The 15770-nt window shown below is 37.5% G+C and overlaps 1 protein-coding gene across 11 annotated transcripts in view; it reads right to left on the minus strand.

The window, feature by feature from the left end:
• Cntn5 (contactin 5) overlaps nt 1-15770 on the minus strand; it is a 1179522-nt gene that overhangs the window by 304939 nt on the left and 858813 nt on the right. For all 11 annotated transcript variants that reach the window (XM_021171282.2, XM_029481828.1, XM_029481827.1 and 8 more), the window contains one exon: nt 3463-3644. In XM_021171282.2, the coding sequence (XP_021026941.1) occupies nt 3463-3644 (182 nt within the window). The remainder of the gene's footprint in view (nt 1-3462; nt 3645-15770) is intronic.

The following is a 15770-nucleotide window of genomic DNA, read 5'->3' on the forward strand; positions in this document are numbered from 1 at the left end:
CTCCCCCTCCTCCCCCCACCTCCTCCACCTGTTCCTTCTTCCTTTCTGTCTCATGGTCGTTTTCTAGCATCCTACATTCTATCCACACTTTCACCTAAGCACAGCACATGCTTCCAACTCAACTTGTAGTAATAATCTCTTTATCTCTGTAGATATGATATTCTTGTTCCTAAGTACAACTCAGGCTAATGTGTGAACCATGACAATGTACAGCCTAGAACATAAGTTCTCTTGTGAAGCAATGGCAATGTACAGCTTCAAACAAAAGTTCTCATTGACTACCTGTCAGCAGTCACTCCTCAGTCTTTTCATCCACTTGCTTCAAGCTGAATCCTGAAGACTTATATTTATATAAAAGCAATAAGCATTATAATAACACAGATTTATAATAAAAACTATTTTCTGTTTCCTGAACACCATGATTAGTTCTAGAAAGAAAGATAGAAAATAACCTCAAAAAGGTTGCCTTGAAAATGCATATAATTAAACTGTAGACATTAAAATATCTTATAATCAATGAAGGTGTTTCTCAAGACCTTAATGACAGTATATCTACTCTCTATTTTCTACAACTGCAGTGCAACTGTCCTTTCTCAGCTATCTGAAAAAGTACAACATGCCTCTATCCTAAGCACCCTGGTTACAGATACATTAAATTCTATGCAAGCCTAAACCATAGATACAATATAGCCCCCCTTAGAACTGCTTAAGTTATGGGCACCACTTCACTGTCTTTCTTCTGCCTCCGTTCCCTCCTTCTATCTTCTATCAGTCATCCCTCCCTCCCTCTCCTTTCCCCCTTCCTTCTTTTGTTCCTCACGACTTTCCTTCTTGTTCAATCTGTCCCTTTCATTTTAATTGTGACTGCTAACAAACAAGGTTTAGTTTAATGTGGGGTGCAATTTTTCTGTGACAGTTTAAAACTAGGCTTTGAGTAAAGCAATAGAAGCTAGAGGTGTCAAAGAAATTAACCCATAAATCTACCATACATTAAGCCACAGGACACCCATGTGAAAAATTGTGCAGTTTATTCTGAACTTCAAATCACTCCCAAAATGTAGAGTTTTCATTTTTGCTATTTTTTCTTGAATTCTATAGTTTTTAACCTATGTACACCACACTTATAAACTTATCTTTCTTTTACCTATTATTTAACAACATGGGTCTCTTCATGTTCTATCCTTTGCTACATTATATTTTAATACCAGTGCTGTTACAAAAACCAAACTAACTGCCTGCTACCAATGATGGATCTAATTCTTTTACAAAATGGGCCACCTCAGAATGTAGCTTTATTCTCTCATAGGCAGACCTGAAGTGCAGAGCTTCTGTATGACTCCTACTACTCAACAAGGATCCCAAGTAAAACTACAAATACAGGAAAATAGCCTCTGAGATTGTGACACCCATGAGCTTAGCACAGGGGGCTTCCCCAAAGGCCTATATATAGTAATGTTGGTTACCAGACTGTTGCACTGATGGGGAGGTCTGAAACTTTAACAGTTGGGATCTATTTGAAGGTAGTCAGTGCACTAGGGCTGTGTCCAAATGGGGCTCAAGTTCCCTCAACCCTTATTGTTATCTGCTTACAGATGAATATTTTCTCCGTGATGTGCAATCTCACAACATGTGACAAGAATGAGCAACCCTGGACTGAAGCCAATAAAACCATGAGCCAGCACTAACTGTCCTTCTTTTCGAGAGAATTGAAGATCTCAGGTGTTTTGCCTTAGTAATGGAAGGCTTATTAATATGTATACTTGTTATTAGTCAAATATAAATGTTCATGAAGAACCTATACTTATAGGTGCATCCACAGCCTGAAAGCTTCTGACCCTGTGTGCATCCTTCATACAGTTGTATGAAGGGATACCTTTTTTTCCCCAGATGTTTTTGTGCATTCAGTCATTCAAGGTTCTGATGTTTTTAAGGTCTAACCAGAGTTTTGAACCCTCAGGACTCTTTGTATATTTTCAGCTCGAATTTGAGGTTCATTTTTTTCCCAATTCAATGCTGTATTGAAGGCATGTAGATGAATGAAGGAAGAAAAAAGGAAGGATGGAAAAAGAAAGGAAGGGAGAGATGGAGAGAGTGAGGGATGGAGGGAAGAAGGGAGAAAGGAAGGAGGAAAGGAGAGAAGGAGGGAGGAGGGAAGGAGGGAAGGAGGGAGGGAAGGAAGAAGAGAAGGAAGGAAGGAGAGAAGGAAGGAAGGAAGGAAGGAAGGAAGGAAGGAAGGAAGGAAGGAAGGAAGGAAGGAAGGAAGGGTGGGTTCATGGTACAATCTGCAGAAGAGATAAAGTCCAGAAGGAGTTACTGCGGTTGTAGAATTTTGATTTTCATTTATAGCATTTCAGAAGACTCTTTGCAATCCCCTCACAGGGCCTTAGGTTTGCTGCAGAGACAGTCTTGAGATGTAATGAGAGTTAGATGTTATGGATTAATCAGCCATGTGCATATTCCAAGCCTGTTCACTCTCCTCACAGCCCTTCCTTCTGTGTGCTCCTTCTCTGGTGTCTTTAACTGGGACATGAACTCCTTGCCACTCCCCTCTCCACATAGGAAAATGTGAAAAGCAGATGTGTGTGACACTTGGGACCCAATGTGAGATTGCAAGAATGTCTGAACCCCTTCACCCTACTTCTTATACATTACCTGGTTGGCTGACCAGCATTTTTGGAAAACAAACACCCACAAGTTGCAGGAGCTATTTGTTATACAGATGGATTAGCTCAAGCCAGAGCTCAGCAAACTTCTGTGAACTGCTTGATAGCAAATATTTTAGTCTTTGCAACTCAGCGGGTCCCTGTCTCCATTTAATTCTTCCAGAGCCAAGCAAAAGCTGAAACAGAGCATTTATAAACAAATGGATATTTACCTAAATCAGCAGCTAGGCAGAATTTGGTGCATGGGCATAAAATTTTGACCCCTGAGTTGAGGCAAGAGCTAACATAAGTTAATATCACTTATAAATAAAAATTGAATCTATCAACTGTTAGTTTGATGCAAACATTTCATTTTTACGGTTATATACTCCTAGTCAACTACAAAGAGGCTGAAAACTCCTTGTTTATTTTTCTTTAAAATATTTTTGTGTAGGCTCCTTTTAATTTCCTGTACCAACTGGGCATGGTGGTTCACACCTTTAATCCCAGCACTTGGGAGGCAGAGGCAGGGAGATTTCTGAGTTCAAGTCCAGCCTGGTCTACAGAGTGATTTCCAGGACAGCCAGGGCTACAGAGAAATCCTGTCTTGAAAAACCAAAAAATAAATAAATAAATAAATAAATAAATAAATAAATAAAATAAAAAATAAAAAAAATAGAAAAAAATTTCCTATACCAAAGAAATACGTTTTCAAGTTATTATTTGGAGTTTCAGTGCCAGATGAATAATACTTGGTTCAACTTGCATTTTTTTGTTTTACCCTTGGGAGAAGAGCTTTGTGCTCTTCTGAGACACTTACTGAATATTTGTAGCTGTCCACGAAAGGAGTTTTTTCCACGGGAGTTTTCAGCTGTGCATTCATAGATTCCGGCATCGTCCAGCTGCAGGTTTGGAATCTCCAGCACTGCCTGGGATTTCCGCAGTCTGGACTTACTAGGAATGTAACCGTTAACCTTCATCCAAGTAATTGTTGGAACCGGGCTAAAATGGGGAACAAAGGCTCTGTTAATATCCCTTCCACTATTAGACACATGGATTCAGTTATCTGGTAATTTAAGCATTTAATAGGCTGAGCACAATAAAATGTAATCACAATTAGGGCTGAGTGCCAGCAGATACAAGTTGCTTTCCACGTGGCTGTTATATGACCAGAGAATCACGTCTTTCTTGATCAAATTGCAAGAAAGCTTTTGGAAGCCCTCTATTATTTTGTAAATGTAAACAATTTATTTGTTAGTAACAAATGTACTTTGATGAAATAGCTAACAGTTTCAGATCAAGAGTCAAACAAAAGGCTTTGGAATTCAATAAGGAAACTTTTCTGCCCTCATCGGTAGCAAATCTGTTTTCGGTAGCAACAGTTTGTACAGCATCATCCACCTGATGCTTGCAACATGTTTCTACCCACAATGAGCCATTTAGAATTTTTTTTAATATCAAGCATTTATATTTTCTATTTAATACCAAAGGTTTTAGTCACTAAATACTAGCCTGCTTTTTTCATTCATAGCTGTATATAACTCCATTATATGAAAATATGGGTCCACTGCTCCTCATAACTTAGGGTTCAGGAAAACACTGCTTTCATTTGATGCTTTTTGTTATATGGAGGTGCTGATGTATTGCAGTGTTGCTGTCATGGTTTGCAGGAGATATTCACAAAAACTGGATTAATGGATCAATGGGAATGCCCATTTTTTTTATTTTAATAAGTACTAGCAAACTGTTTTCCACAATACAGTGGCAGTACCTATACCTATTGGCAATATATGATACCCTTTTCCTGTATCTTTGTCAGGACTGTGTGCGATTAATTTAGTTAAATACAAGACCTACACAGGTTCAACCCAAACAAAAATCCAGCATTAAGAAATAGTAGACTCAAGGGTGCGTTTCTAACAAAGAAGCAATATTAATTCTCACTGACAAAAGACTATCAGTTTTCTCAAATGGGGTGTCCACACTCCAGTGCAGGCCTGATGCCCAGAAGTAGTTGGCCAACACAAAAGGAACTCTGGCTTTTTACATTTTATCTCACTGCAATTTTTGTTTTTTTTTTTTTTCTCTGACTTTTATTTTTTGAGTGAGGGTGAGAGAGAGACAGAGAAAGAGACAATCAGAGAGAGACAGAGAGAGAGTCACATAGAGAGAGAGAGAGAGAAATAGAGACAGAGAAGGACAGAAAGAACAACAATATCAGCCAACCAGACACCCCTGAGCTCCCAGAGACTAAACCACCAACCAAAGAGTACACATGGAGGGACCATGGCTCTAGCTGCATATGTAGCAGAGGATGGCCTTTTTGGGCATCAATGGGAGGAGAGGCTTTTGGTCCTGTGAAGGCTCAGTGCCCCAGTGTAGTGGAATTCAAGCGGGGAGACAGGAGTGGGTGAGTGGGTCGGGGAGCACCCTCATGGAAGCAGGGGGAAGGAGGATTGGATAGGGGGCTTCCGGAGAGTAACCGGGAAAAGTTAAAACATTTGAAATGTAAATAAATAAAATGTCCAATAAAAAAGAAGCACGTACACTCGAAAAAAAGTTTTCTCTTACAGGAATAATACCTTTATTTACTACAGTACGTGTGTGTAGGTGGGAATGGGAGTGGGGATTATCACCAGTAATCCAATCCAGGGACTTGAGCGGGCTAGAAAGCACTTCTACCATGTCACAACTCTAATGTAAGTATTCCTTCATAGGTCTGATGACCAGTGTCATCTGGTTTGTTTCTCTCAGGGTTCACATCCCTGTTTTGTCATATGTCATATGAAAACAATCATTATTACAGTTATGTAGGTTTTCACTTATCTTCAGTTGAGATGTAGTTTGATAATTATGGCCCTATTGTGCTTATTAATGGAAATCCAAAATTCTTTAAATATGATAAAACTAATTCTGATAATAATTGAAGGTCTATTAAAGAAAACACGTTTGTGTGTGTGTGTGTGTGCTTGTTTCTGTGTATTTATGTATTAACTACACGAATACCATGGGAAAAATTTTTTGAAAGGTTGGAAAATACAAACAAATCACAAATGACCATATAACTTATAAAACAGACCTGGATAACAAAAATCAAGGATAAATGAAAACCATAATAGATTTCTATGCACGTGTTCTAAAGTAACTTCCTTAAACAAATATAAGGATAGTGTATACATATTTCAAGCTCTTGGCTCCCTAATCTGGAAGATGGGATAAAGAATGCAGAGAGGCCTCTCAGTCAACTTTGATATCTCCCTAGCCTTAGGAACTGCCTTGTTCCCATGCACTTTCTCAGTTCATAGATCTCTTAGAACATAAAATATTGGGCTGCTGAGATGGCTCAGCAGTACCACTCAGCAAGCCTTGATGACCTGGGCTCAGTCAGTGAGACACACAGTGGAAGTGAAGCTCTGACATCTGCACGTGTATGTCAGGGCACATGTGCTCCCTCTCATACAATATTAAATAAAAATATATACAGGATAGTATTTTCTGTCATTATTTTTCACCTATGTATTCTAAATATATTTCCCATCTTTCTTCAAATATAAGCTTTAGGAAACATCTTATTTTCATACCTGTAAATTTTCTATTATTTTTAATTTTTTACTATCTTTATAACCATTGTTTGTGTAATAGCATCTCTGCCAGTATAGTAGAGTGAACCTTTGGAAGAAATATGTAAAATAACTGCAGAAAAAAATTCATATTTTCCCATTATCCATGGACTGGTTTTAATTAACACTAGAGGACAAAGGATTTTGAACTTTTCTTATATATTTCTTTATTTTTGGCCAGTTACTTCATCCATACTCAAAAAGTTTCAGAGACAGTATTTTCCCATTAATCATCTTCTGTAATTTTAAAATCTGAAATTTTATATTTTCTTTAGAGTAAAAGTTCAAGTTACTTAAGAAACATTTAGTATTTCTGTTTTCCCCTGAAATTTCATATCTATTTAATATTTCTTCCTTAGTTTGTAAGTTGCAGCACAGTAAGTGAGATTATACACACGGTAAGTTATATACTTTGTTATATACACAAAGCAAACAGGCTTAACCTAGTGGAAGCAGAATTAGAGTTGTCAATGGCCTCTTTCTTAAATACTGAATGCCTTAATTCTTAGTAGCGTATCCATTGACTTTATGACTACTGACTGGGCCATTTCAAGCTATTTTATTAAAAGGCAAAATAATTCAATTTCTTTGAGTTTGATTATTTAATCTACTGGGGAAGAGGATTTTTTTTTTTAAAGTGGAGAATGCATGACAAAATAGACTCTGACATTATGGGGGATCAGGAAGTGATCCAGAATGTGGTACACAGGAGGAACACCTGGCAGGGAGAGGGAAAAGGGCGCTGATGCTAAGAAAGAAAAGAGTTGTATCTGACAGTCAGCAGGGCTTCTGGGCTGGGAGGCTTAGAGCCACATGTGTGGTGCAGAGGGTGAGTACCTTATCCAGGTGCTGACTCCTGCAGTAAAGCTTTACAAGGTCCTTGTTATTCGTCCAGACAGTATTCAAAATGAATAATGAAAGGAGTGTTGAAAAATCCTCAAGGTATTTATGGGTGTCTGACAAAGAAAAAATACTTACCTGCATGAGTCAAATATAGAAAGAAAATATAAAGTTAACTTGAACAAGAAGACCAACCTGGGGTAGAAGAAGAGGTATTTTCTCCACAGAAGATAGGCGAGGGAGACTGGATCTGGACAGTGAGAGACAATTTCCCCTGCAGGGGATGTGGGGGACCAGTTCTGGATAGCCATGTACATGAGCAATCATCCATGTTCATATTAAGGTGTTGAAACTTCATATACATTAGTAGGCAGAGTCCCCAACAATTGGAATGGGGGCTGTTTCTGACTCTGTTACTTGCCATTGGATCCCTTTCCCCTAACTGCACTGCCTGGTTGAGCCTCAGTGGAAGATATCCCATGGCAAGGTGGTACCAAATTGGGGCTTCACCTTCTCTGATGAGAAGGGGAGGGAGTAATTGGGGGAGGGACTTATAAGGGTGGGACAGGGAGGAGAGGAGGAAGGGGCTGCAACTTAGATGTAAAATGAATAATAAATTAATAAAAAATGGATCTCAGGGCACTGTAATATTTTCATCGATTTCATGACACTACCTTATCATATTCATCTGAAAATGCAGTTGTTATATAGAAACAGCATTGGTTTAAGCTATGTTGGAAGAAAGAATAGAAATATCGATTTTTTGACAGAAATTCAAAGAGCTGTTATTTCTATCTTATTGAAGATGTGTTTAAATTATGTTTGTTGAGCCACACATTGAATTCACATGTGCAGTAAGCACAGGAAACTATTAAAGAAGAGAAAGAATCTTTAAATTTGTATTATACTGGTACAGATTTGTCTCAGAAATATCTATCAAGAACTGAAGATTATATGAAGCCACGTTGAAATTCTGATAGGACATTGTGTGAGCTCCATCAAAGTAAAAGGATGAAAAGTGTTTCCAAATGCAGTTTTGAAATGCAAGGTGCATGCTGGATGAACTTTAGCCATCACTGAAGTCATTAAAGACATTTCCTAAAGATCATTTTATACATATGATGAAGTAACGTGTAGAATCTGTCAAGGCAGAAGGAAGACTTAGCTGTAAAGATTTAATGATTTCAAAGGAAACTACTCCCTAGCCGCAAATCGCTGTTCACAGACAAATTGTAGGTCTGTCTAATGGAGCTTCCTATTTTCCTTGCATAAGTCACAAGTGAGACATGAATTTTACATCGGATGTGGAAATACATACAGTTATGGTTCCTTTGTGATTTGCACAAAGAGAAGGGAACACTGTATACCTTTGATGGAAACTGAAAGGACCAAGTTTTATAACTTTTCTCTAAGAAAGCACATAAAAAACCATCATAAAAAATAGCTATTGAGTCAAAAGATTTTTTTTCTTTTTTATTATCCTGTAGTTCAAAAAAAAAAAAAACCCCAAACAACAAAATACAGTTGTTAATGTGGGTGATCAATGCACATTTACATTTTAAGCAAAAGTTTTGATGGCAAAAGTTTCCTTTGTAAAATCTTACAGAATTTTAGGGGAAGTGATCTTGAAGCCACATCCTTGTTAAAGGCAAAGTGCAGAGGGTGTCTCCCTGGAGACACAGATTCAGTGACACAGCCTCAAAACAAGCGAGTTCTAATTGGTCTTTAAGGAAAAGAAATTAACTGCTTCCATCCTGAGGATATCATACATCTCTCAACTTAAAGATTCTTGATGCAGAATATATGATTGCATATTAGCGTTCATCCTTCTCCTGGGATTAGTTATGTTAAGGACTTAAGCATCAGCTCAGAATACATACTATATGTTAGTTATCTTAGGCAAATGATTTTGTTTAGGAACAAACTCTTAATTGTCCTATTCGACTATGGCCTGCTCTAGCCTTTATGCTTTCATTATTATTAGAAAATTTTAATACTTTCTTTTAATTTGAAAAAAGTCACATGGAGAGAAAGTCATCTGTGACACACACAGCTAAGCCAATTGCATTTATTTTACACTTGTGGTCTTCTTCAAGTGCATCCTACACTGCAAATCCAAGGACACCATTAAGATCTGGGAAGATAAGCAGAAGGCAGCAGAATCACATACTGTCTGATATCTGGAGGAGAGTTCTGGAGCAATACTGCAATTACTCATCCATTTTCACCTAGCCATCATAGACAATGTACCTATCATGAGGCAGGTTTTGTAACAGACAGAGGTTACAGTAGTTAGCCTGACTACTTGGAATTCACACAATCAATCACAGAATGACAAGAATAAGAAGGGTGCTTGAAGCCAAGTATGGAAACAGCAAAGGGCCAGCATACATAGAAAGGGTCCAGACATGATTCTATTAAGGCTTGAATCATGAGTAGACAGAGAAACAGATAAAAGCATTTTCGATAGAATCAAGAGGAAGGGTGGCTTCCTGGAGTACTGTGAGAAAACAGAGTTTGAGGATTGAAAAATAATAGGTATGACTGCTTCTGGCTTAGCAGTAGATGCTGATGGAGTTAAAGAAGAATACAGAGTTGATCAGGAGGTGCTGTGGAAATGATGTTTATGCAGTAGGCTTTTCCTAACAGCCACTACAATTTTTTGATGTGCTCTAAGCATGAGAGAAAGGCTTATGTGAGAGTTGAGGATAGCACTAAGCAAATACTTGTCTTATATAGAGAGATAGGCTATGAGGAACACTTCAAGTGTGTTAGTTCTATGGTCTTGCAGAGATACACAGTGCTACCATTGCAAAGTGCAAGCAGCCATGAACAGTAAATGTATCAACAGATGAACCTTGCTGAACTCAAAGCAATCTCAGAGCCAGGAACCCAGTGGCCAGGACATAGTCCACAGTCTGCAACCAGGTAAGGAGAATATTCTGAAAATAAGAATGGAGTCAGGCAAAGAACTAGGAGACTTGTTAATAAATCTCTATGCATGATTGCTGGAGTTTTAGTATCAGTGAAGAAGTACGATTAAGCAGTGAACACAACACAAACTTCAGAGGTAGAATTCAGGGGCTTGATGCTGCTTAGAACAGGAGAGTGAGAAGGACAGATAGATGAATGGGTAGATAGATAGATAAAGAATAGATGGAGAGATACAGATAGACAGCCAGACAGCCAGATAGATAGATAGATAGATAGATAGATAGATAGATAGATAGATAGATAGATAGATAGAATAGAAGGAATGTTATTTTTTGAGTTTCTTACTTCTCTAACTAGATGATAATATCTGGATTCTTATTATGTGTTAGTCTTTAAGTACTTCTGTACAGCTTTCTTCTTTCTTCACTGCACTCGAGAGCTTAATTAGAGACACATAGACATAAAAAAAAGTAGAACTGTAGTAAGGGACTCAAAGAGTCAAAGAGAGGGGCATGTACTCTAAGCCATCAAGGACAGAGGGCGAAGCCAGGGAGAAGATATACACCATTACAATGCTGGCCAGACACAAAGTGGTGAGATGGTAAACAGATAGGATGAGTCAGAATGAGGTTCTAAAAACTTTGCTCTTGAAGATTTGATGTAACCACACATATGTGTGCAGCTCAGAGCTACCCAAAGAGTTTATACAACATTTGACTCTATTTCACTCTCCTCTCTATATCCTGTCTAATACAACTTTCCAAGTGCTTCCAGAAAAGCTTACTTGATTCCCAGTATGCCTCATAGATCAGATGTTTATAGACTGAGAAGAAATGAAGTCGGCTAGTCTAGGCTCATTACAATTTATTATTGTAGAGAAATATATAGATCATTAGCAGGAAGTAGTAGGTAGCTAGTAAGTGACAGCAGAAGAACCTGCCTGACAAACCCCCACAAACTTCTAACCATTCTCTTTTCATATTATTTCCTGCTTACCTTTCAATCTGTTTCATATGTGCAGGGCATCATTTTAAAAAATACACACACCTTAAAAATGTTATAGTTAGGTAAGATTTGAAGAATGTTTTCTGTCATCAAAATAGTAGAAGTTAAGATGTTAACCTCTTAAAAGGATCATATTGGAAACTTTAATAATAAAATAATATTTTATATTGCTTATACCTACTTTTATTTTCAAGAACTATAAAACACTAACGTGAAAATCATTTCTCCCTTAGAAATAATGCTTGCCAAGATTTTCTTCCCAAATATGGGTCCCTATCAGACATGAGAGTCCATATTTGAAAGCACTCCCAGGAATGTTTGCTGTTCTCTGAGTAGTACACTGCTTGCTACCAAGAATCTTGACACAACTTAATAGACAGTCTTTGCTAATTAAGCTTGCCAAAGTATTCTAAATAATATTTTCCCTCTAGAAAACCCAAAGGTATACCTGTTAATTTTATTAATTTTTCTTTTTAGTCTTTGTCAGGACATAGATTTGAGATTGTTTAAATTTCAAATAGCATTTATTGAAGTAAAATATACTTATTAAAACAATGTTCTTTAATACTTTAATATAACAAGTATATATAATATAAAATGGGATTCTAAACATGTAACTAGGTAAGCTACTTCACTCTTTCTAATATTATCATGTTAACACATTCAGAATGACTACTGTCTCAGAACCTTCTTAAGGCAAACATTCTAAAATAAATTACCTTTTACTTGCTCCCAGCCCCAGTCCTTAAACTCTGAATAAATTTAGTCAGAGTAAGGAGTTAGTTATAATGGATGGTTTGTTATACAGAACAGCAGGAATCTACAGTTCCCTCTATGAACTCTTCCGAAAACCTCAATGAAGAGAACAAACTCTTCTGATCATCACCAATAAGAGAAATATTGACACCTGGGCTCAGGCCCACAAGAGAGCCACACAACTCAGTGGGCATAGACCCTGGAGCTAAAAGTACAGGCATGGATGATCGAATGCCTTAGAAGTAGGGATGTTTAGCCACATCTGTGACTTCATGAAGAAGTCTTGGTACTTAGTTAATTTCTGTCCTGGGAAATCACTCATGAAAAGATTGTGTTTTGGAAGTGTGGTCTTCCAGGCTTTTGATTTGCTTTTGATTGTTAGGCAATAATGCCGTATAACCATGATTGATTGGCTACTTATTTTGTGTCAGGACTTTATACAGCACATCATTTGTCTTTCACAAAAGCTCAAACATTGGCCTTATTTCCCCTATTTTATAAGAAAGCAAACAATGATTTGATGAAACTTCCTAAATAAAATTAAAAGATAACTTCAAAGTCATTATCATATTTGCTCAATATACATCATCATGTAAATAACATATTTAGCTCAGGAGTACATATAGACAGCAAAACATGGAAAGAAAGGCAATTTCACGTGACATAGAATACAGCTTTTGTGCACAAATAATTATAGAGTTTTGTAGTAAACATTAATCCTTCAGGTTGGTGAGGTCATGCTAACAATAGCCTTCTATGTGAATGGGAAAGCAATGGCTCTCACATACACTTCCTCAGGAGGCTTTTTTTCTGCCATAGCTATAAGTTTGCTTTTATTTAAACATTGCAAAAAAAAAGTACACCAGCTAAAGCATCTTGATTGATGCTGTCCATTTCTCAATCCCCACTCATGAGTGCAAAGCCTAATACAATGAAGTTTGATGTGCATCATGGAGCCATATGTAAGGGCTGACACTTGCCCAGTTGGTTTGGATGGAGCTCTTAGAGTCATTCAAATATAGAAGAATTCATTATACTCTTATTTATAAAATATAGGAAAAACTAGATATGGAACAATTACTGAATAGGTAACATTGATCATTGTTTTGGTCTAGAGTAGCATTACTAGCAGGACTGATTCCCATCTTTTACATATTTGAAATTAACATACATTAAAACATCCCAACATTATAGTTAGTGAAGAATCATTGCATGTATGTGTTTGGATGAATCCTTGGCTTTCTCAGTTCTAGACTGAATCCCCTCGTATTTTGTTTACAAATGCTATTGAGTAACAGGGACATGGTGGTTCTAAAGCTAAAGTGTCTAAGTGTCTGGTCTGTCTTGTAATTGGAACTATGGTGCTTCTCGGACACTTGCTTCAATAGAAGTCAATGTCCTAATCAGAGTTTGGGTTGTAGTAGTCATTAAGGTAAAAAAGGAAAGAGATATTTATTCATTTCATTAGAATTTGTGTTTCTGCAAAATACCCAATATTGTTTTTTTGTTTTTGTTTTTTTTTTTAGAGTTTTAAGTTTTTGTGGTCCCTTTGAATTCTCTAATTAGATGCAATAGTAATAATATAAATATTGTAAATACTAACAGAGTAAAATGTTACCCTTAATTTAATATGTAAAAAAAAACATATTTAAATTGTAGAAAATAGCCCTGAACTCACAGGGAAGAAAATAAAAGTGGTTTGACCTAAAAGAATGTTTGGAAAAATATAAAACTGAAAATTATCCCAATATTTCATATCTATCAAAATGTTTTTATAGGTTCAGCGTTTCTTTGGATGACTAGGGCACATGGCAATATATATTATAAGCAGAAAGCTGGAGAATTTTCTACCATCAATTTTTCGATTGAAACCATGAAAACCCAAGAGGCAGGTGACAGAATGAGAGTTATGGAGTCTGGGAACTTGTGGCTTAGGAAATGAGCTGTTTGCAGGGACATTCTAGAAAGAAGTGGAGCATTGCCAGGAGGCCAATGGTTCAGAGACTGAGCAGTGTTATACAATTATGCTCCTAAACACAGGGAGATATCTCACATAACAGATATTTTTTTTTTTTTTTTTTTTTTTTTTTGGTTTTTCGAGACAGGGTTTCTCTGTGTAGCCCTGGCTGTCCTGGCACTCACTTTGTAGACCAGGCTGGCCTCGAACTCAGAAATCCGCCTGCCTCTGCCTCCCAAGTGCTGGGATTAAAGGCGTGCGCCACCACGCCCGGCTCACATAACAGATATTAACATGCTACAAATAAGTGAGCCATAGATGGGGCTCTGTTGAGAACATCTAGGTGTAGCATTGTGATGACAGTGGTACAAGCAACACTTCACAGCCTTGGAAAATGAGAGCCAAAGAGGGAACCCCACCAGATGCTGAACAGCTGCTGAATGATCAAGCTGCTATTTGAAACTAGGCTTTCAACTACCAGCCCTGTGGTGTCCCTTCATTTGTCACTGACACAGAGTGACAGGCCCCTATGGCTTAACTGATTGAAATTCTGTTTTTAAAAGCAGGGAATTTATGGGAATAACTCCTTTGAATGTTCTATTTAGAACTGTTTCTGAGAAGAGATCTGGTGAAAGCACTGCCTTGTTTTCCTTTGCCACAGTTAGTGTATAGGTCTTTAAAGACAGGAGACAAATTCATGTCTCATGTAGACTTCACCACATCTTATCTTCCTTTGCATAAAGGAAGCATAAAGGTTGCATAAAGATGGTCAATTTAAATTTGACCCACTTTTACTTTGTGCATTTTCACTTTATTTCTTAATAAATAACTGAAAATTACATAGGAAGACATGTTAAGAGAAAAGTTAAAATACACTAAAAGTGTGTCCCTATACTGGGGATCAGAAGGCAAAGAAAGGGTTGTGAACCATGTTAGGAAAATATTCTGACCTGCTCTGTTGTACCAGCTTGCCAAGGCCCAACATAAGCAGAAAGAGCTGGGCAAACTTAACTGTCTTCTTGTGTCAGGGACAGCTGTGGTGTCCTTTGGATAGAGAGGAGGCTGGCATTCACAGTATCATGAGAGGAACCATGATGAGATACCAGAGATCTAAAGCATACTTCTTTTTTGATTTACAGGAGTGCTTACTAGTGGAGACATGAAGAAACAGGAAGCAGGAGGCTTAGTAAAGACAGTCATGAAATATGCTGAAAGACCAGAGTATTCACAGTGGTACCAGGGATCGCTCATTAAGAAAAATAAGCTAGATTCAGGCAAAAGGACAATATATTTGTACATGTGGAAGATAGGTTTATATTATAAATATGTGTTTATATACAGAGACAGGGAACAAGAGTCTGTATGCAATGTATGTACAATGAAAGCAGAGGGGGCTTTTCTTGTGGGACTAAACGGGAGCCAAGTGGAAGAGGACAGCTGTGAGAGACAGATAATAGAAGAATGCTACATGTATAGTCGATGTGCAGTGAAACCGAGTTCTTTGTATGCTAACCAAGCAGTAACAGGAACACTTGAAGAGGTGCAGAAGTCAGCTAGACAGGCACAAGGCACAGCTCCTTCCCTGAGAGCTGGGCTGGAGTATCTAATTAACCAGAGCCCACCCACCGTGGTGCTGACAAAGCTTTCCTCTCAGCAACAAAGAGAAGAGAAGCACAAGGCACACATTGTTCAGGTTATGTAAAATGCATAATATCAAGACTAGAAAATGTCAGATGTCACCATGTCACTTACTGTTTCTACAGAACAATGGCAAAAATTAATTAATTAAATAAATAGATAGATAGACAGATAGATAAATAAATGGACTCAACTTCTAATAGTAAAATTCTAATGCCTGAAATAAGAAAGGGATTGTATCCAAATTTTTAACTCTGATTTAGGGAAAAATTAATTTTAAAAATGACACATATTGTCTTAGTTAAGGTTACTGCCCCTGTGATGAAATACTATGACCAAAGCAACTTGTGGAGGAAAGCCAGACAGAGGTCACAGAAT

This window comes from Mus caroli, chromosome 9, assembly GCF_900094665.2.
Source record: "Mus caroli chromosome 9, CAROLI_EIJ_v1.1, whole genome shotgun sequence".
NCBI classification, from domain to species: Eukaryota; Metazoa; Chordata; class Mammalia; order Rodentia; family Muridae; genus Mus; species Mus caroli.